The sequence below is a fragment of the Cynoglossus semilaevis genome, chromosome 14 (assembly GCF_000523025.1).
Source record: "Cynoglossus semilaevis isolate Cse_v1.0 chromosome 14, Cse_v1.0, whole genome shotgun sequence".
NCBI classification, from domain to species: Eukaryota; Metazoa; Chordata; class Actinopteri; order Pleuronectiformes; family Cynoglossidae; genus Cynoglossus; species Cynoglossus semilaevis.
In genome coordinates, this window is record NC_024320.1 from 17,506,862 (window position 1) to 17,530,177 (window position 23,316).

At 40.2% G+C, this 23,316-nt stretch overlaps 1 protein-coding gene across 2 annotated transcripts; it reads right to left on the minus strand.

Moving 5' to 3' along the window:
- cwc27 (CWC27 spliceosome associated cyclophilin) lies at positions 1-23,288 on the minus strand. 2 transcript variants are annotated; one of them, XM_017039075.2, is made up of 14 exons: positions 22,860-23,288; positions 22,495-22,591; positions 22,000-22,112; positions 21,641-21,784; positions 21,414-21,512; positions 21,240-21,343; positions 20,813-20,882; positions 20,630-20,709; positions 20,509-20,545; positions 20,255-20,433; positions 11,717-11,820; positions 5,714-5,820; positions 5,525-5,628; positions 1-519 (listed from the first exon to the last, which is right to left on the minus strand). In XM_017039075.2, the coding sequence occupies exons 1-14, from the start codon at positions 22,899-22,901 to the stop codon at positions 354-356; spliced, it is 1,446 nt and encodes a 481-aa protein (XP_016894564.1). In that variant the 5' UTR covers positions 22,902-23,288; the 3' UTR covers positions 1-353. The 2 variants fall into 2 exon arrangements, with proteins under 2 accessions (XP_016894564.1, XP_008323758.1); XM_008325536.2 differs by having other exon boundaries at positions 5,714-5,823.
- Between the last annotated feature and the right edge of the window lie 28 nt (positions 23,289-23,316).

Sequence of the window (23,316 nt, forward strand, 5' to 3'; positions counted from 1 at the left end):
TTGACGTTTGTGTTTCACACATTTATTTCGCCATTTAGGTTCTGAAGTTCTGTACACGATCAAAAGTGAATGAAGAAAACATTATTACGTCATCAGTTAAAGAACCTTGTCATTACTGTGACCACAGCTGACACCTGCAGGTGAACCCGACGTGGTCCAGCTGCAGTTGCTCCACAAGAAGAAGGAGCGTTTCTCTAACAGATTACAGCGGTGGTATGTGCTAATCTCTGTATCCTTGATCCAGATGTTCCAGCCAGAAAGGGAAAGTCTGAAGTGGATGGACGAGTTGCCGTAGAACAGTCCTTTCAATCATGTGGCTGCAGCAGGACCTGGCCTGGCCTGACCTCATGACCTCATGACCTCTTGGCCTTCTTCTCCTTCATGATCTTCTTGCTCTCCTCTCTCCTGCGTTTATTGACGGGGTTCCGCGGGTCATAGATCTCAAAAGTGTCCTCGTCCTGCATGTTGGCATCTTTGACTTTTCTGCTTTGCTCATCAAACTGTAGTACATGGCCCATCCTAAATCAAAGGGAGAAGAAAGGAAGAGAGAGATCAAAGAACTGCAGCAGAGGAGCCACTAAATCACTGCTCTGTACTTCCACCTCCAGGCCAAACACCACTTTAACGTTATTATTACTACAGAGAAAAACCTTTATTTTTTAAATCAAAAAATACAATTTACTTATAAATATAAATATGGTGTGAAATATTGACCATAGAGGCTGTTACCAAGCAGAGTGACTAAATGAACTGGATCAAAAAAAAAAATAAAAAAGAGAATAAGACTATTATAGTGAATTTATTTGAATGTTATCTTTACAAACGCCAAGTATCGAAACAAACCAAATCCTACAGGAAGTCTTGCTTCTTGTCTTCGTCTCCAAACTTTTGACATTGTTGACCTACTGATATAAACTACCAATGAGGACAATGAGACACTAAACTCAACCCTGGCTGAGTGTTTGACCCGTTGATGATGATACGTAGTAATAAGTAACGCCCGATATCTTTAATTGTTGAATATATTTTGTTTATTTGTGTTTATCTGTGACATCCACGTTACCTGACTGCACGTTACACTTCCGAAACTTCAGTGTGACACTTTGAAGTTGTACTACATGAAAATGTACTCTGTTATCCCCACAAACAACACACCAGAGTCCTGAGGTGGTCGGAAAACATGTCATACCAGTTATTTTCTAGAAAAACCCAACCTTTAATCAGAAGGTCAAGGCTAAAAACAGAGTGTCATTTTCTCTTTCAAGTGTTTTTTAGGAGACTTTTTGGCTTTTAATTTAATAGAGGAGCAATGAAGAGTTGTTACAGGGCCTGATGTGAGAGGAAAGGGTCACAGTTTCTAGACTGATTTAAACTAAAAAAATACAAAGTAAAATGGACTCTAATATGAAGGAATCAAATGCAGGTACTGTTTTGGGTTCATTCTTGCAGGAAAATGACTATAATTTCAACCCAAACTTTATAAGTAAAACACGATAGTCGATGCAGATTTGCCCGCACACGGAGCCGTGATCTTAAATCAAAGAGTGTGACCAGGCCCGGGGCAGAAGTCCTGAATTTACATTAAAGACATGTCTGCAGCTGTACAACAGTTCCAGCTCTATTCGACCAGTTTGAGCTCCTGATTGACATCAGCTTGTGTCCCGTCCATGTACGTCTGAAACAGTAGATACTGTTTTTCAACCTGGCTCCAAAAAGTACAGCAGCTGCTTTTTCATTTTTGTAAAATTTTTAAATATTTTCTGTTTGTCTGGTCTACTGTGCGTCTGCTCCCGTCTCTGTGTGCCGTCTTGTTTGTGTGTGCACGTGCTCGGTGCCCTCTCCTGTGTTATTATGAAATCAGCAGGAGTTGTGACAGCTCATCTAGAATGTCATGGCTAGACTCTGGCAGACCCTGTGAGCGTCCCGCTGTGTGAGTGGTTCCCCTCTTATAATTTGTATAGCAGTCTCAGCGATGACAGTCTGCTGGCCGTGCGGCCTCAAACTCATACGGCTCCCAGAACTGTTGTAGAACTCGGTGCTCTGGCCTCACGGACGCCACTGTCATATATTTGTTTTTGTTCTTTTTTGTGGATGGTAAAGGTTAAGGAGATTAAGAAAGCATGGCAACAAGGGGAAACAGCAGACTCTTTTCACCCAAGTCTAAAGCCTATTCAGTGTGTTAGTATAGACCAAGAAACGAAGCGGGGGGAGGAGGGGGAGAGGGGTGAGAAAGGAGAGTCAAAATCTGTAGACACAGACCCAGATGGAATAGTTTACCTCCTTTGGCCCAGACTTGACTTCTAAAGTCTGATCTGTTGTAACCCACATTTTACTCACAGTGCTCCTAAAGTGGCACAGACTTCCCACTGGTGTTTTTCTAGGAGAGCTATGCTACTGCCCCCCTCCCCCCCCCTTCTCATCATACCTGTTGTGGTGACTGTGACCAGGAGGGGCTCCAAAGACCAGCCAGGGTTTCCCTCCAATTCATTAGGGCCCCCACACACAGACAGACATATACTTCAAGGGGGCTTCTGAAGACTAATAGCAACTACAGATTTTGTTATTCTACATCTCACACACACACACACACACACACACACAGACACTTTGCCCAGATTCAAACACATGGTATTCATTTCAAACCCTCACCCAGTGTAGTAAGACTCTGAGATCTTTGGTGAAAAACAGAATATGAGAGGAAAACATAGTGTCAGGGCTGATTTCCTGATGGCCGATCTGGTGGCTGTGGGGTGAAATCCCACCTTGAGGCGCATGCACGTACACAAACACATACACATTCACACGCACGTTTTTGTGTGCGTTTTACACAGACGTCATGCATTCTCTAGCCCTTAAATATCACCTAGATGATTAATCCTAATCCTTATTTTTAAATCTAATCCTCACTCTAAAACTAAACCTGAAATAATAATAATTGTTTTAACTATTTTGTATATGCCCAATCCTAACCCTTACTCTGATACAAACCAAATTCTAATGCATAATCTAATCTTAAGCATTAATCCCAAAATACCCTCTCAGTGTGTGAGTGAATACAGGAGGTCCCAAAAACAAAAGAATAAAAAAATAGTCCTCACAAGTATAGCTTCACAAGTACACACAGACACACAGATGCTACTTGAACTTTCACACACATTTATCCCCACAAGAAGAAATGTCCTGAAAAGAACAGTCATTTTCCAAACGTGTCCCCACAATCACCGCCGCACACTGAGAAACACAAACACACCAGCATAGGTTGTTTTGTCTGCACTTCACACACAGATGTAACGCATAAAGAGTGGACTCCTGAAACATGTCCCCAAAAAAAGTATTTTAAAAAAAATATGTCCCCACAAATAAATAAAAACACGCACGCACACACAGACAAAGGCATCAACAGATTGTACTCCCATACTATCACATACTACAGTCTGTCCAGTCACACTCTGTATCCTAACTCTACATAAAAACCTAATTCTAGTCCTAAATCCAAACTTGACCTTTAACCTCAAAATACCCTCTGACCTGAAAATGTCCCCACTATGACGTGTCCACATAAAAACACAAGTATAGCCTCACACACAGATGATAGTTGAACTTTAAAAATGTCTCCAGTGTGGGATCAGTAAAGTTCACAGTCACCAGAACCTGAGGTGAGCTGCAGATTTGTGGAGTGTAAAGGTTCATGGTTCAAGTCCAGGTTTCATATCTGAGACCGGTTTACTGTCTCCTGCAGACGACCCAACTATTCCTGAGGAAAGTTTTTTTTTTTTTACACCTGCGTTCGCGGAGCAGTGTATCAGGAGAACAACAGTGTAAACCAGCAGAGGTTAATGAACGGTACTTTCTCATGCCAACTTCTCCGGCTCGACATTTGCTGACCATAAAACACCGTCTCAGCCAAGCTGCTTCTTGAACTCTGCAGGAGCCGCCAGGAGTCTGCTGCTAATAAGTGCTGCGGCCAGTGCTGTCACCCAGGCCTGTTTACACAGCAGCTACTTTTTGGTGACCCAGTTCACATCCGTCAGAGCTCTAAGTATTTATGTGTTATTTATGTTTATTGATGCCCTGAGTTTAATGCTGTCATAATGTGACCCAGTGAAATTATGGCAACTTCAAATGGGCCTCAGCTACAGAGACAAACAATTTCAATTTATTGTTGTGACCCAGTGTGATGACTCAGCTATAACTGACTGAGGTGGGGGCTCTGATTTATCTGGGCTACTTAAGTAATGCAATCTATCTCTACCAGACCAATGAGTCAGTCACATGCTGTTGGGGAGAGTGAGTGAACGAGGAATGCAGTAGTGTCTATGTTGTCCACATCTACAACAGAATTAAGGTGCAAGGCAGCCTCTAATGAGCAATAATCTGTCTAAGAGCTTCTCCCTCTCTCTCTTTTCCTCTCTCCACCTCCTGTCTTACCCTACCTCCCCCTCCCCCCCCCCCCCCCCCCCCCCCCCCCCCCCGCTCCCCCTCCCACTCTCTGACAAATCAACAGCTTTTTAGTTTGAATTCAAACACTATAATTCACACTGAGCAAAAGGAATAAAATCACAAATGAGTGCAATTTCTCCACTTTGGGCCGTGCAGTAAATTTGCCCGCACTCTAATGGACTCCACTTTGGAAACCACTGCGTTAGACTGTGGCGGCTGCTTTGATTGGATGATTTAACATTGGCACGTTCGTTATCTTCAGACTGAACAGCTCTACTGTGAGAGCCACAGCTCTTTGTGTCTCGTTGGTTATTTGGCTCAGTCTCTGCCAGAATGACTGAGGATCTGAAGGGCTGGATGTGACAGTGATCATTGAGGGTCAGGGTGGTCGCCGTGCAGTGACACACTGTGCAGCGGTTTTTAACTGAATATAACATAACTGAACCCACTCAATAACTAACACAGTCCTGTCAGGGCCAGGATTTGAACTGTCAACCCTTTGATCACAAACATAACAATCTTTTGATTTTGAAAAAAAGTAAGCAGCAAAGTGAGAAATATGGAATAAATCCTTTAAACCATTGTTTCCCATGGACTGGGTCGCGACCCTCAGGTGAATCACAACAGACTTTTTTTGGGTTGTCTCGCATCATGTTTCTTAAAAGTTTATGAATAATGTCTATTGACTTGGGCTGCAAAGGTTTGTGACTATTAAAATACAGGTCCCCGGAAAAAAAGTTTGGGAAACTGCTTTAAACTACGGAGAATTATGAAATGATCAGCTCTGTGATACAGAGTAGAGGGAATTAGATTTGTTGGCTTGCACTATCCTATCCTTAAAGAGATTCTATTGGTAGTTGTACAGCAATTTAATAATAGCATGTACCCAATGTTGTAAATACTGATACTGAGGTTGTCAATGAGTATAATAAATCATAAATCATACAAATAAAGTAAAATGTTAATACTCAAATTGGAGATGTTTCTAAATTCACCAAGAGGCTAGGATTGAATTGTCTTCAATAAATAAAATAAAAAAATAAAAATAAAAAACCAATTGACCAGTATTAAAAATGTGACTGACCATCCTTTGTCATCGTCTTCAGCCAGCTCCTCCACGTCCTCCTCTGGATCGTCAGTGATGGCTGAAGACAGCTTGGATTTGAAGCTGTTCAGAAGAGCCAGTGTCTGGAAGGCAGAGATATAATTCACCAGGACACAGTGAATAATTAACTGTGCTAGAAACCCCAATCCATCAGGTTTAATGAATTACCTGTTCTTCTCTGTTTGAGCCCTTCTTCCGTTTCTGTTTTTTGAGTTCTTCATATTTCTTTTTTCCCTCCAGGTACTCGGCCATGGCTTCGGTGGTTGGTGTTTTTTCTGCTGAAAAGATGTGGGATGAACTTCTGATTATAATGTTATGATGTAATAATTTCACTACTAGTTCATCGTAATATTATGATCATAATAATAATCATCATATCTTTACACATCATAACTGTGCAATGAATCAAATGAAGATTTTCTGTTGACTTTTCCCATTTATTAATGAACAAAACTAACTTCACAGAAACTCTTCCAAAATGAGCTGCAGACTTTACTGTCCAAATATTATAGACAAAAAGGTTCTGGGTTAATCAAAATGTGCCAACCAAAATGACCTAAAAACCAACTCTAACAATCTGGCTGATGCATGTTACAGCTTATCTCTGACACGACGAGCCGACACCTCTGGTGAGAGGAAATACCGCTGCTGTAGACGGTTCAGGGCTCGACGATTGATGTGCTGCTGGAATGGGCAGAACACGATCAGAGGGGAGGATATAATGCATGTTAGGCTTGGACAGTGCAGAGATGAGTTACCAGACCTCTCATCTCTGACTGACACCCTCGCACTGATTCATACTTCTGCCAAACTCTGCAGAGACGTAGCGGACTGTAGCCCTGACCTGCTGACCTTTCACTTCATCTTGCACATATATGACCCACATTTTTGCTGCTTTCTCATACACAAACCTTATGTAAGTGGTCGCTCCGGGCAATGGGGAAGAGGGCAAGGTTAGGTAAGAGCCCTTTAATTCTTAGAAAAAGACAGGGACAGGGAGCATAGTTGCATCAAAGGTGAAAGGTCGCACAACAGCTTTTGAGGAAAACAAGAAAGAGAAGGTGATGGATGAACAATTTCACACTGTTTTCATCACGTCAAGGACGATGTCCAACCCTGAAAGTACAGCTGCGTCAACGGCATCATTTAAACATTGAACATTAGCTGATTTGACGTTCCGCAAGTTTAAAAAAGAAAAAGCCTTATTGACATCAAAACTGATCAACTGACTGATACATTTAACATTTTACTGATGGTTGTCTGGTTTATCATGTTAAGTAAAAATATATACTGTGGTTGTACTTTTAAATAGTTTACATATGGAGACACCAAATGATAATTATTGGCAGAAACCAAAAACTGGAAATGAGGAAACCAAGGCCGAAAAACCACTGACAGAGACGTTGCCTCTGGGCCAAAGCACCACTGCACAATATAAAATACATTTAAATTAAAAAAAGATTGTTTCTTTGTGAATCTGCTTTTACACAACAAACTCCCAACTCAAATGAAGAGGCTCCATGTCGCGGCTGACAGGACGACTACAGTCATGGCTCTGGTGGCAAAGCTTTGAATCATTTTCCACTAACCAGTCGTCCTTGGCAGTGGGTGTAACGTCACTCACCACAGCTGAGCACATGGACAATCAGTGAGCTGACATCGGTGTCCAGTGCAGTTTATATGCTTCTGTGAATCTCCGAGCTCAGACACGTAGACAGTGGTGTCACCGAGTGGCAAACAGTGAGCACAGACTGCTGGCTGCCTCAGACAGCTCTTTCCACAACAAAATGTGATGTCACACACACACACACACACACACACACACACAACTTGCTCGCCCTGCGTGGCACGGTGTCACGGCGCAGGCCAAACTGTGCCACCCCTGACTTTGACGCCCTGACTCACTGAGGTGCACAAAACAAATGATGCAAGAGAGAAAACATTCTGCTGCAATAGTTTGACTTTCTGAGCAGGCAGAGAAAAGCAACATGTTGAGCCAGCTGTGCTAAATTCACCTCAGCAACCCTTAATGAAAGAAAAAAAAAGAGAGAAAATACAGACAGGGCTTTTAGGGACATAGAAATAAATATAAATCCAAGATACAGAGTAGGTCATTAATGGTACGTTTTTTCACAATATAAATTTGGATGTGAAAGTAAGATTTCGCACACCGCCTAGTGGCAGGTCGTACACCCCAGGGTTGCCCGCACAACACTTTGGGAATCCCTGCTTTAACTCAACCTAAATTTCAACCACTATTTATTTCATCTTGTCGTATGCAAATTCAGCAACCACTTTACCCTGACACGAAGTGCACAGGATATCCTGTTTATTCTGTGAGAGTAAACTGAACTATTGTTTGGTCTACAATGGTGATGGGTGTACGAGGAATATCACTGCAGTAAACAAAAACATGTCTCCCTACAAGATAAAGACACTACCTATCGTTTCATCTCCTCAGGGTTGTCGAGGGAGCTGGAGCCAGTCCCAGCATGCATCTGGCAAGGTTGGGCTGGATCGTGTACACCCAGGACAGTTAACCAGTCCATGACAGGGATAAGAGTGAAACCAAACAAACAACCACTCACGCTCGTTTAAAAAGCTAAGTCTATATCTACAGCGTCCACTAACCGTGTTCTCAATCTATTTCTGGAACCTTCAGACCAGGAAGAACTCTCTAACTCAATTAATACAGACGGTCGTGTACTGGAACTGGTCTTCTTCTTCCTGTAAACCTGAAGCACTAATCACATAAGGAAAAAAAGAGAGACATAAAATATAACTGATGAGAATCCAAATCTGTCTCATTGTTGGTGCTTATCTCAGTTTGAACATATTAAAATATATAAGGATTTATTCATTAATGCCTAAAATGAAAATAGGATTCGTGGATTTGTTTCTTGACATGGGGGTACACGGGGTACTGTATATTTTTTAGACTCCAGATTCTTAGATGCAGGCCTTGTAGTAGAGAGAAGTAGTATTTAGAAAAAAGAAGTTCACCTCAGGAGAAATGTAACCCACCAGTGTTTGGTATTTCAGAAAACCATAAAAATACTCATATTTCTCTTTATGCTGAGGATACTCCAAATTCCAAGCAATAACAGCTTTGCAGATCTGAATGCCACACTTTCCCAACTTCCCCTGGTGTCCCAACAGAGGACTCCCACACTGCTGGTGGGGCAGAACTTTTTTTTGATTTATGAGACACAGAAAGTGATCTTTCTGCCTCCCCCTTCCCCCCAGCCCCCTCAAACTACCCTTTCTCACTTTGCTTCCTTGCTGGTGCCTATGACGCTGGATGCTGACGGATGACGCCCTCAGGTCCTACACGGTCAACACACATCACCTTCTCCAGCTGTTGTCACTAACTACTATCTTTGAGTTTGATGGCCTTTCTAACTGCATTCCTGTCTTCTCCTGTCACCTGGGTTCAAGGGAGCTACAAATCACGCTGCTGATGTTGTAGCAACCCCGGTCTGTTGTGGACGTCAAATGCCTCGTTCACGGGATAAAAGCTTTTTCTCTGTTTAATGACCACAGGGTTGTTTTTTTTTTTTTACAGAAAATCGCAGCAGCACGCCACTGTGGTCATTTTTAAAAGAAATGTCAAAAACGTCTGTCAGCTACAGCTTGGTGTCCAACGCTGATGATTAACAGTGAGTTAACCAACCACTGATTGTTTAAACGAAGATATTAGACTTTTTTAACAAAGACACAATAGAAAAGTAATTAATGAGGTAATTGTCTCGTTCAATACTTACAAATCTTAACAACGATTCTCTCACCAGTGTAATGAGACATTCAGAGTACACAGGCCGGACCTGTATAATCTTTAAATAGGATAATGGTGGGTATTGAATGAACAGTGGTTTCAGAATGGCCTTCTTATTTTTGGCCCTGGTTCCCAGCGGTTGTACTAAAAAAGAGAAATCCAGATGCCAGGGAAGTGCTGCAATTTATGTGATGAAAAGTGAGGTGATGATGGCTGAAAAACCTATCAGCAAACCGAAGAAATACGTTTAATATGTGCACTGGTGTTTGACCAAACTCAAAAGATTATTTTCTTTTATTCCTAAAATAAAAATAGTGTAAACATAAAATAGAAGCTTAGAAACATGGAAGCATAAAAAAGAAAAATCCTGTTTCTTATTTTTAGCTTACATATCTAATTCCACGTCAGGTATTATCAATTAACTACTGATTAAATCTCTATCAATGAAATCAATGGATTTCAGACAATATTTATTTATTATTTCGAGAGATCATTTGTTGAACATATTTTTGGAACACCGACGTTCAATGTCAATCAAAGCTGCATCCCAGTGAGAAATTTTGACAAACATTAATATCTGGTTGGATGTTAGATTGCCTTTGTAATGATATTTTGAGCATGTTTAGAGACCATAAAACCATAGTGTATTGATTTGTAACCTGAGGTTTTGTTAAAATATAAACGTCAACCACAGAGTTACTTTAAGCTAATTCAGAATTTAGCAGGTGAGCTTTATCAGACAGTTCCTTTTCTGTTGACAATAAGCCTTGAAAACGAATTAATACAACCTGACCATATAGTTACAAACTAATGCAAGAAAAAAACAAATCAATTAACAATAAACCAAAATGTAATCTGAAATCCTAAAAGAGTTGAAGAATTGGCTCCTGGGTTGAAAAACATAAAACCATCAGTCCACCGTTTGTGGAAACAAAACATGTTTAAGCAACAGAATCTCCTCATGGTTACCAGCAAATGTTGGCTAGCATCTATCTTGTAGTTTAGTTTCAGAACATCCCCCCCCCCAAAGAGTAGAACCCATTGTGTTATATTGCACTACAACAACACATTTGCACAACCTCAAGCTAACCTCTGCCCTGAGTGGTTTTTGTCATTTTGAAAACCGTGTTTCAGTATCAGCAAAAAGGAAAAAAGAAAGATTGACGGCATTGTGACACACTGGACTGTGGTGGAGACCCAAGGAGTTCTTAGGGGGAAGTATGGGGGGGGGGCAGATTTTTACAGAATGACACTGACCAAAGCTGTAAAACTCACTAAGTTTAATTTCTAACTATGGCGGCCACTCAACTATTTTTACCCACGCAATTTTCTGCGAGCTGTAACACAAAAATGCAGAGCCTTTGGGGGAGAATGAAAAGACGTCTGCAATTAATTGACAAAATCAGAGGGTTGCCTGTCTTAGTGTCCATTAGCAGGGAATGTAGGAGAGACCACCTTCTAAGAGGATGCATTCATACTTTCACTTTTTTTAACATCACAGAGAGACGTCAACGGTGGTCAGGGACATGGACAGCAGAGAGACCAACCCTTAGTGCAATCCCCATTCTCAGTCCAAAATATGCAATAATTGTTTACTTGAAACTTTACCTAACTGGCAAACAAGGTTTTCACTGACTCAGTTCTGTTGGTTTAACTTTAACAAGTTGAATACTTGATGCCTTCACCACACTCACCGAAAAATGTTACACTGAAAATATCCCTCTCTGGAAAGTTACTAAAATATCAGGGAAAGGTGGTTGGGGTATCGTGATTTGTATGAAGATAAATGACAGGTCAAAGTTCACAACTTTGTCCTTAGCCAATGAAAAGATAGGCGCGTCACTTTAAAAACAAGGGCAAAATGTTGGTCTTGGCATCTTATAATTATTAAAGCAAGGCGTAAAAACCATTAAGGTAACGACAAGAGTGTGCGTCGGTAACAGTATCTCAGACCTCCATACCTCTAAGGCTACTGTAAATGTTCACATACAGGACGTTTTGCAACTTGTGCTTCTGTCAAGTCAGTGACTTTTACCTAGACCTTTCAGTAATTTGCACTTCATGATGTGCAGGTTACAGAAACGTAGTTTTGTAGACATACCGTAGATAGATGGACTACACTGTATGTTTGAATGGCCTGCCTTCAGTTCATAGCTGTTGACAGTTAAAATTGTTGGGAAAGATAGAACCAGACAACAGCAACCACGGAGAATTTCACACTGCAAGAACAGACTTCAAACAATGGAAGTGTTTTTGAAAACGTGGTTGTAACCACTGTTGAGCTAGCCTTCGTCAACAGGGTTCTGTGCGTCTGAGGTATCAGTTTCAAACAAATGTTTGGATGTGTGGTTACCATGCACATCAGTTGGTAAATACAGAATCTCTTGCAGACTGACCTTCCTTGATGTCATCTTCTGCAGGTTTGGACTTTTCTTCCTTCTTTTGCTTTATGGCCTGCAGTTCCTTCTTCAACTGGCGAACTTCTTTCCGTAACTCCTCACTAGGACAGGAACAAAGAAATGTCAGGGTTTAGGTGACTCACATTCTGTATCTGTCAATCACTGGATTTTTATTATTAAAAAATATCATGAGAAAGTGAAAACAGAAAACTAAAAACTGTCTCCCGACATGTAAAGAGTTAACAGAAAACTGGCCTTTTTTTTTTTTTTTACAAACAAACATTATTTGCTCACAAACATCATGCTTCTCTGCATTTAATGTCCATAGCCAATTATATGGGCATATAAAACCAACATAAAATTTACAGTGCAAGTGTCAGGGCGCAGTGTGTACCATGAAGTACTATAAAGCGTGTGTTACTCCGATGAATTTTATGGAGCCTCGATAAAATAATTGCTACCTCCTCCAGACTCCTGGAAAGTTCCAGAAAGGATGTTTCGAGGTAAAGGAAAGTCGAGCCAGGAACAACGTCAATGTGTTTCTTGTTTAAGGATGAGTAATTGTCTTTTCAGCAGTACTGCCTGAGAACAAAGGAAACCATGCTGACAGAGTCACTTCTGACCTAGAAATGCCTTCACCCAGTGGAGTGTTCTAAATCTCTATAATGTATAATGTTGTTCAATACTTTTAAACAACCTTCATGCCCAAAGCATTTGGACGCAGTAGACATTTGTGGATAAAATGAATGTTTGCAAGTAAAAAATCTTCACAATGACCTCACGACTTAATTGAAAACCGAGAAAGAGTGAGTCAAAACCGGACTAAAATGAAGTCTTATCCACTGTGAATACTACATAGATAGAAAAACACACTCAGAACTTTCTCGAGGTATGAACTTTGGCCGTAAAGTACCTGTCCCAAGTGTGTGAGAAGCTACAGCTAACACTTCTCTAACAATCCCCAGATCAAATCGCAATTGGCGCAGTTACACATCTTGTTTCTAAAAGAACTACAACAATTTCCAGTGGCGCTTTGACCCAGAGGCAATGTCTCTGTCAGTGGTGTGGAACCCCAGGGTTCACCTGCTGGGCAAGTTCGAATCCCAGTTAGGGCGGTTGGTACCTTCCAGTAGTGGTTGGTACGGTGCAGTGTGATTTGGGTGGCGTCATGGAGACTGCTGCCCCCGTGACCGGGTAACGGATAAGCGGATGAAAGTGGATGGATGGGCAACAATTTCCCCAGTGTGGCATCAATAAGGTTCAAATTAATCTTATCTAACGGGGGCATCCGTTAGTCTGACACCAAAGTAATTAAAGGCTACATGAACGTCTGATGTGGGGCCATAGTGACTATTTCTACCGGTTTCTTAATCAAAGCCTACTGCCATGATTGTACTGCCCGACATCTTAGTATCCTACTCTTTTAAAGAGCTTCAAACGCACAGGTAAGCTGCACAGTCTGGGCCTCTGGCCTAGAAACATGTGAGGCGTCTCCAGACCAAACAATGGCTGCCTTTGTTTCTTCCATCTGCGTCTCAGCGCTGACATTCATTTATACCCATTTCTCCTCTTTTATCTGGAACATTCATGCTCGTGTTTGCAGCGGTCCAGCACTCGTGTTATCTCTGTTTGATTCTCCGACATCGTCTGCGACAGAGCATCCAGGCATCAGACCCAGTGACATTTTAACTTTAAGTGCCTCTGCAAATATTAACAGCTGTGGCCAACTTGATGTCATGTCTCCTCCTCGTTAGCTTCCCCGCTGCTCCTGAGGATACACATGAGGAATCAGTCAAACATGCAGTTGTTAGTCCGCTGCTTTCCTTAAGCAAAAGGGGGGAAAAACTGCAGCTGAATCCAGACTGAAGTTGCCAGGAGCCAAAGTGGTTGGCAGGGTCAAACCTGGCCTGTCTGAGGAAGCCTCGTGCTCTGCTCTGTCTAGAGGCAATGACAACAAACCTTTTTTTTTTTTTTTTTCAGACACATTTTACTTGGAGCAGGTTAATGTGACTCAGATTAAAACAAATGACTTCAAGACCCACTGGTAGCATCCACTTGAACCAATTGTGTCTTTCTCTACAGATTAAAAATGTATAATTACCCCAGTAGGTGGGCAAAAAAATAGGACATAAATACTGTACGTCAGCAGTGGCCAGGATAGAAGTCTTTCAGACTGAAGTCGTGGAAAGCCATTACAGGGTATCGGATCTCTGGATTGGCATATGTTTTCAAGGGCGAGTTTTTGAATGAAGTATCAGGTCTGATACAAGTATCGCTGTATCCTACTCTCTCTATGTATATCATATTATTCTGACCTTTGGATTCTCATTCTGACTCTGTTTTCGTGTTTAACGCTACATGTTACGCAAAAAACTGACTATTATATTGAGTGATAATAAGTAACATGTTTCTCTCTCAGGAATACTAAACACAGGTTATTTATGACCTTCCACCTGTACTATTACAAAAACCATGTTCAGGTCCTCATTAATGGCATCCAATAATAATCATATTATTATGTATGGCAGCAGCTGTCCATTACAGCCCCAACGTCCCCTTGTCATCTTACATCAGAATCATCTCATCATCATCTCAATCATTCTCGCCTGTATGACATTATTCAAAACTTTTTATTGCGTTTGATCTGCCTATACATAATCCAGTCTCTCCTGCTCACCTCCGGTGACAATCCAATTGCATTTTATCTCATTTATTAGCTTTGTAATTTACTTCTTTGATTGTTTCAGCAGACTCTGCTTACTCCCAAATACATTCTTTATCGCCCTAACCTGCTGCAAACCCTTTTCTGACATGTCTGGTTGTTAAGAAAACTGAAAAAAGTGTTTTTCTCGTCCCCTTTTTTTTAATGAATACCTATTCCACTATGTAGTTTTCTTGTCTTCTCTCTGAATTTTCAGTGAATTTGCGTTGATAGTTTATTCAAAATTTTTCTTTTACTTTTTAATTTTTTAAATGTTATACCATACTATTTTAACTTTAATGTTTTCAGATATGAGATAAATAATGTTTTATCTTTTACCAGTTTATATTTTGTAACACAGCAACAGCTTTTAACTGCATCACATGCTACCATCGCAGGTGGATTACCTGGACTCCTCAATTCCCTACCATTTATCAATATGGCATGAATACTCTTTGTCCTTATATCCCAGTCATAGATGATTTAATCGTTTACCTAAAAGACTGCCTGACACAAGTGAGTTTTATTATGGTTCACTCTGTGTTAAACGTGACTTCAGGCTCTTCCTTACACCCAGGACTGAGAGGTGAGCTTTTATATGCACATATATTCTGCAGAGAGCAGAGCTTTGGACTGAGTGATCATTTTTTGCCTGCCTTGACATGCTGCCATTCAGAAAACAAGAGATGTTACCAGAGCAACAGCCAAACAATCCACTCCAAAACCTCGCTGCCAACGAACAGAAAGAGGCCAGAAAGGCCAGGAAAAGTCCCAACAACACCTGTTACGACACACCTCGGGGCTCAGCAAAATTCCTGAGCCCCAAGGTGTCCACAGACCTTTACATCCCAACACTGCACAAAATATAATTTTTTTGTGCCTCAACAACATTGTCTGGACAAATCACTTTATTTTTCTAGAAGCGCAGCATATATTATTGAAGATCGTCCACGCAGAGGTAATGCTGAAACTTTATTTTATTAGTTTATTAATTGTGCCAATTGTGATTATGTAATATATAAATCATATACATACATGTGTGTATGTATATATAAATATAAACATATATACTGTATATATGTACATTTATATGTATAAATATACAGTATACAGTACTGCATATACATGTATATATATATATATATGTTTCTTTGAATCAAGCTTTAATAGCATTTTACAACTATCAAATCTGTCTATGGAGAGTCTAAAAAAAATACTGAAAAGTAATTATGACAAGCAGAAAAAAGCTAAATGACAAGTAATGACAAGTGTTTTCATTTTAAAAAATAGTAAAACTTTGACACATTTGAAAGGTTTTTCTTAAGCTAATACCTAAATGAGCAAAACAATTCCAATGCCCACAGATAACTAGTTCTAAATAGAAAAAAAGAAAAAAAATTGCTGTCAGTCAGTCACCGCGCTGTATGTTTTCATCAACAGAATGTAATACATGAATGTAATAAAACTTAACTTCATAACTTTACTCAAGGTGAACAGCAACATCTAAAGTTTCAGAATCAAAGCAGACAGAAGAGCTGATAGAATGAAACATCTGTCTGTGATGCACTCAGTGAAAAAAACCCCACAGAAGACACATCTTAGTGTCTATTCTTCTACGCATCACCACCAAAACTGTATGAAGAAGAGCAGTAATCATTAAAAACAGAGTCGCACAGTGGTTATCATCAGTGACCAAATAAACAACCTGAAATTAACACTTCCAGTGACCGACTCCCCTTCCTCATGGCCTGCGTCGACGCAGAGCTGATTTAGAAAAACTAACAAAAAAAGTGAAACCTAGAGAGCTGTGGATGATTAACTTTTCATAAAGAAAGCATATGAAGTGATTGGCAGTGGACCAAGAAGTTCCTCATGATTCAGAGCCTTGCATTTAATACTCCAGTGTCTGGCAGGAGTCTGAGGCTGACACAGGAATTCGACAACCTTAAAAATAGTACAGTGATGACTGTATGGTTCATCAAAAATTCAGTAGTTTTCCAAAATGCACAAAACAGGCGTCCTTGCCTTTTTTGGATTTCTCTGCATTCTCATTTTCCAGTCTTCAAGTGACTTTCAGAGAAGGAGCCACTGATTAGATCTAACAAATTTAAGCTAAACTACGGCCACGGCACAGACCTGACGAGTCGAGTGTGTGTGTAAAAGTCAAATTCACCACGTCTGTCCTAGTGGGCTTCACAGACGGAAGTGGCGGCAGCAGCTTCTGCCTGGTGGACTCAGAGCGGTCTAATGACTGAGCAAGTGGTGTGGATGAATGTGCTAGAATAACAAGATTGCTGGGTGAGCTCCCCTCAGGGGGCACTCCATGGCTTGGTTAAAAGCCAAGGAGAACTGTGAGCGGCAGCGAAGGAATCCAACCTCAACACAGGAATGTGCACGACTTTGCAGAGTGATCTAGAGCAACACATTACCAACCCAGTGGACCAGGGTCCTCCACGGACTGTGGTTCATCTTCTGCCTGATAATCACTGACCAGAGCCTTTAACCTTCAGTCCATTAGTTTGGTTGAAAGACAGTAAAGAATCGTGCATGGATTATAAATGTCATCTCCTCTGTAGGTGTTAACTTTAACTTCTAAGTTTCATATACATTCGCTAGTTTGCTAGGAACCTCACGACAAGAGAGAACTTTCGCAATATCAAATGACGACTTTGATCGCACTCCAGGACTCTGCTGCTTATTCTTTTTCATTTTTAAAAAAATGTCTTATCCCACATCCTAGACATGCATTTCTGTCTGAAACTCCTTCCTGTGAGCAAGTGTCCCATATGGAGGCAGACATGCTACAGTGGGCCAGAGATGTGTAAACTTGGACGTTCCAAAACATACAACTGCCTGCTGCCAAGAACTGGATCATTTCAAGCAGTTTTCTGCACAAATGCGGCGGCAAACGCTTTTCTTGATCTTTGCAAACTTTCCCTCCGAAAGCGCTGGGTTCTGACCAATGACGAGAGACAGGTGCAGACGATTAATAAACAGGGACATGGCACTGGGAGAAATGACCGCGCTTGAACGGCGATTATTACTCAGTTTGTCTGATGTCGCTTTTACTGTTTATCCACACTGACCAAAATCCCAAAGGAACCTGGTCATCCAGAGAAAGACCAAATCCCCGAAAGTTAACGCAAAGAAATGAGGGAATCAATAATAGACAAAACCAACAAATGAAAACATTGAAAATAATATAACTGAATTGTTGTGAACTTCCTTAAATTGTTCAGACAAAATCTTAAGAAACTTCAGGCCTAATGAGTCAACATTCACCCTTTATCACTGGTTCCCAAACATTTTATCTGCATCTTTGTTCATAAAGCATGCCGTTACATTTGCATACATTATTTATAATGATGTGATAACAAGCCTAATAACTTGGAGTAATGCGGAAAAGAACTGCTTTAGGAGGGAGGGAGTTTGGCCCTGCTGGCAGTAGCAGATCAGACGGTGTCCCACAGCCATATGGAAGTGTTTTGCTTCCCCAGTCATGTCCCGTCGGGTTCTACAAAAGTGGCGACTACTGCATACGCTGATCTCCGTACTCTCTCTGTAGTCGGCCAATGTGAAAAAGATGGCACAACCAGATTTGATTTGTAACAACGTACAAGACGTATGAACTCGGGCGAATAAGGAAAGTAAGAAGAAGTAGCTCCAATATCAAACACTGCAGTGTGCCAAGGCACACTTCCACTGAAAACACAATCTCTGCTGATTACGTTGTGACTAATCTTTTGAGTTCTTCATTTGTTCTGGTTCTTTATCTGGCAGGAGCCGGAGGCTCTCTGCCTGACGTAGAAGCTTTGGTTTTCAAGGACACTCCCAATTTCACTGTTAAAATCGATGAGTTTATTCCCTCTTGGCACAGACCTGGTACACAAGTCACTGTAGAGCTTTTCTTTAAAAAAAAAAAAAAAAAAAGGTTTCAAGCCTCACACTTTTAGTTCCGGAGGAATTTGAGTAAAAGTGCAGACAAGCAAAGTCCTGCATTATCAAGTTAATCAAACAGAACTGAGAAAAGTGCTTTTTGACATCCTTTTCTTTACCCCCAGGTGATTAGATAGCACTTGATGTTTTGTCGTCTACACAGAGCTGCTGAAAGACCAAAGCAGCAGAGGGAGAACAGCAACAATGCTCCTTTTGTCCTGGACTAACACTGTACCTAGCGGCCTGCTCTCTGATTGGCTTCCAAGACAAACCACTCTGTAAAGTTTCAGCTCTTGTAGCAAAACAATCAGCGCTTGTGTTTTATATGCTATAGACTGTCAGCAATCAGCTGGCTGTCAGTCAGGACACACACACACACACACACACACACACACACACACTTTATATAATAAACATAAATCTCACTCTACAAACTACGCTAACAAAAAGTAGCTTCTACTCCATGCGGCTAATACTCCATCAGTGTTGCAGCGATCAGATGTGTGTATTGAGCAAATATTATGCATCTTTGCAGTTATATATATATATAAAAAAAGTCAAGCCATATATTTCATGATAAAGGAGCACTTGCTCTTTCTAGATTACCATTGCAGCTGGGATTTGAAAACTTTTTAACCCCTATGCAGTGGTTCTCAAACTATGGTATGCATACAACTGGTTATACTCAGGCTCCCTCTGGTGGTGAGCAAGGGAATTTCTTCTATTAGTAAAATAGTAGAGGTACATGAAATTAAGAGATAAAAACTATGGCAGGTGTACTGTAGCTCCAAACCAGAATTCTCAAAAAAAAAAGAGGTAGGAAACACAGGGAATATTGATACTTTTATCCAGTAAACTGTGTTTGGTTACAGCACTAAATTTAAATGCTAATCATCTTTGTATACATTTTGTTGATCTGAACTGTGCTGTATTTAAATGTTGGCCGTAATGGTGGTACTTGGAAGGACACATTTTTGGGTGGGTGGTACGTTGTGTTATAATAATGTTACACAGAGGAGAGTTATTGGTTTTGCAACACATGATAATATACATTATTAGCGTAGAAATAAAGTAGAGGTTTGAATTCAGGCATGATGTTTTTCAGCTAAGCCTGTAAGAAGATATAAATTTAACACGGCGTGGGACTGATAAGCGTGTTTGCACAGTGACACAGTCTTCTTTCATCCACCCATTCTCCAATCTGATGTGGAAATACTCACATCTAAAGAAAGCATGTGCTCTATATAAAAAAACCCACAGTCTGTTTCTCTGTCAGTATCATGTTCTTATCAAGGAGAGCAGCTTAGCTCAATATATTTATATATATATTTAAGATTTTGATTGAACTTGTTTGGAACACAGGGTGAGAGAGGGCACACGGTCCTTACAGGTGTCATTTTTTTGCACATGTGAACTAAACCATCCTCAGGTTAACATGTAGCAGTGTATTATTAGTCATTTTTGTCATGTCTTATTTTACTGGATGATACAGTTTATTACTTCTGATTCTGGAATGGTGATGAATTATGAATAAAGGTGATCATTTCAAAAACACAAGCCTCTCAGGTTTGGTGGGTTTAACTAGAGATCTAGTCAATGTAACATTTAGTTTCTGGACTGTTGATCAGACAAATATCATCTCAGTCGTATTGTCAAAATAAACTTTGCTTATCGTAAATACAGCATCAATATTTAGATAATCACATTGTAATTTAACAGGACAGGACCTTTAAATCCTTTAGAGCTTCAGCATGGATCCTCCGCATTACACAGCACAACAGCGCCCCCATTGGGTTGTTATCATTTAATACAAATACCACAAGATGAAGACGTTAAAAACAAAGCACAGGAAGAAATTCAGAAACTTCAAGCTCTGCGGAGAAAAATGCAGTCCTTACCTGCGGCTGGTTTTCTTCCCACGCTCCTCCTCCAAAGGCTCTGCTGCTTTCTCTCTATCTTTGTCTAATTTTAACTTTTGGTTGACAAGCTGCCTCATCCTCTCTTTTGTGTCAGAATCATAGTCTTCATCTTCGTCCATGTCACTGTCAGCATCGCCGTCAACCTTGTCGTCATTTGTCTGAAAAAATACGTTGAAACTCACATTTAGTCACTGGTTAACAACTCACTAAAAGATGCATATCATGAGATTTACCTCTGCTGCATCTCCAGGTGGCCTTTTCTTCTTCTTCCTTCAACAGAGAAGAAAAATAGAATTCATAAATTGGACACATTAAACAATGTATGAGAATTAATTAACTGTTAATTATTTTTACTTCTCAACTGCTGGAACAGAGCTGAGTCTGGGATCATCTTTCAGAAGGTCATGGCTGCTTTTGCTTTTTCCCTTAAATGTCTAATAAAACACAGGACAGAAAATTGACTGAGACCTTTTATAGGCAGGACGGAGGTGGAACACACACACACCCACACCCACACACACACACACACACTTTTACCTGGCTGACTTGATTCACCATCTCTTCTTCCTCTTCAGCTTCTTCTCCAAAGGACAACAGACTAAAGTTCCTGAAGCAATTATTACAATGTCACATGTCTTTTTCACCGAATTATGTTGACAAACACAGCAGCCAGAGCTGGAAATTACATGTATGTGGTCTAGTCAGTGGTCTAGTCAGTGGCCCAGTCAGTGTCAGTCAGTGATGTATTCAGTGGTCTAGTAGCCCGCCTGGGCCGTCTATGCTGATGGGTGAACAGAATGCCACCTCCGAATGAGAAAAGTTGTATCGTCTGTGAATACTACCACACCAAATGGTCAAATATGATATTGCAGACACTGTCGCTTACTCCCTAATGTGTAAAAAATGTAAAAAGTCAGATACTGACAACAGTGTTTCCTAAACAAAAGACACTCAGAGAACTCACTTTGTTGCTTTCAATTGTGATTTCCTTTCCTCCTCTTTGTCTTTTTCCTTTCTGTTTTTCTTTTTTTCCCGGGGCACTATGTCATCAAAAGGTGAATGAAGCACCTAGGAAATACAGTAGCAGTTTGTAAAGTGTTGGAAACACTAGAAATGTAAAAATAGAAGTGGAACATACCTCAGCGGATCTGATTTTGTGTGGATTCAGAGGTCTTTCATCTTGGTCACATGCAACTTCTACTAATCTGAGCAAATTGTAAATTGTGTCTCCAGTGACCTGTAATGGTGAAAGAGCAAGAGATGCTAGATTTTAAAATTGTTACCATGGGATTCATTAAAAAAAAACAAACAAAGATGACATTTTGCAGAAAAACATGATGAAATAGATTATAACTACTATTCTACCTTGCCAAAAATGGTGTGTTTGTTGTTGAGCTCATCCGCACGTGCCAAGGTGAAGAAGAACTGACTGCCATTATCATGTGGCCCAGAATTGGCCATGGCGACTAAACCTCTGCGGATGAAACGCAGTCTGGAGTGGAATTCATCCTGAAAAGTAATAAGAAATTAACAAAGTCAGTATGAGTGTGACAAACATGTTGAGTTTACTATCTACTAAATTAAAGGTTGTCAAACTTGTCTACAGGAATAAAACGCTGGTGTCATCACTGATTGACTGATGAAACTACAGTAGATTAAACAAGAATGAGAAGTAGACAAAAAACAGAGTAAAGTAAAGTTCTAAAGTAAAGAAACGCTCTGACCTTGAATGGTCGACCGTAGATGGATTCTCCACCTGTCCCTGTTCCAGTTGGATCTCCACCTTGTACAATAAAGTCAGGCACCACTCTGTGGAATATTGTTCCATTGTAGTAACCTAGGTAAAGGAAGGAATTACATAAGACACAGGAGTCACAGTTTACTAGACTGATAATCAATCAACATTCAATAACTTCATCTACTGGTAATCTCAAATCTAAAAGTCTTTATTCAGTGTTTTGCTCATTGATCATTGATATATTAATTCAAGATTAAGTGTATTATACTGTATTTTTTATATATGTCTAGGTGTCAGTCTGTTTACTGTATTTTGTGTTAAAATAAGAGCACAACAATATATATAGGGAAGATTATAATTCACATTTATATATTTTATGACTTTTTATAACTACATTCATATAGTAAAACTGTAATCTTGTTAATGTCTTCTCATTCATTTTTTGATTATTGACTTGTTGTCTTGTTTACAGTAATCTTACCTTCCATGCACAGCTGTACAAAGTTCCTGCATGCCTTTGGTGCTTCCTTGGACCACAACTCAATGTCAATGTCACCTGCCGAGGTCTTTAACAGGACCTGAAGAGATATTATTTAGAGGAACATAAGTAGAACTAAAGATAATATTTAGACGTATTTGTCTACTTGAAGTTATCCATATGAACGAATTAAGAGCTCTGCAAAGGTAACATGGCATCTATGCAGATAAAGGACATAAGTGACTATGCATCCATGCATTTTAATTTTGAGACAACGACATCTTTAGCATATCGTGCAGGGCTTCGTTGAGTGAACGCAAAAAGAAAGATTAATGGGTTTGGTTTCAAATAAGAAAAATTGCGCTCACCTTTCCATTAGTTGGAGGCTCTTGAATGTAAATATTGCTCATTCTGAGACCTCTGTTCCTTATGTCACACAACAAAAATAGTTTTTTTTCGATTTCTACCTTTAAGATCCAAAGACAGTTGGCCTGTCTATGTTTGACTTAATCAATCTCGTTTACAAACAACACATTTCACACCATCCTGTATGCAGCCATATTGTCCATAAAGGTAGACTGTTTACTGAATATTATGGGGGGTAATACAAAAATAATTTCAATTAGCTTTCTCCTAGCAACCATTTAAAATAATGTAAAAGCCTTGATGCTGATATTAAGTAATCACTATACACGAGGATGGTTTGGCAAACTCGCTGTTAGCGGGAATTTCTTTTTGAAAATATCGTCCTGTGATAAATATATCCTATGTTTGGCTTTTGGTTTAACCCTGGTGTTCACTAAAACATGGTACCCCAACGCATCT

Bases quoted from the DNA above. Each gene is read 5' to 3' on its own strand.
- cwc27 (XM_008325536.2), bottom strand. From the start codon at position 22,901: ATGAGCAATATTTACATTCAAGAGCCTCCAACTAATGGAAAG. The intron at 22,592-22,859 runs GTGAGCGCAATT...ATATCTCTTCAG, and splicing joins AGCCTCCAACTAATGGAAAG to GTCCTGTTAAAGACCTCGGC. The intron at 20,546-20,629 runs GTAAAAATAATT...TCTCTGTTGAAG, and splicing joins TCTGTTCCAGCAGTTGAGAA to GAAGAAGAAGAAAAGGCCAC.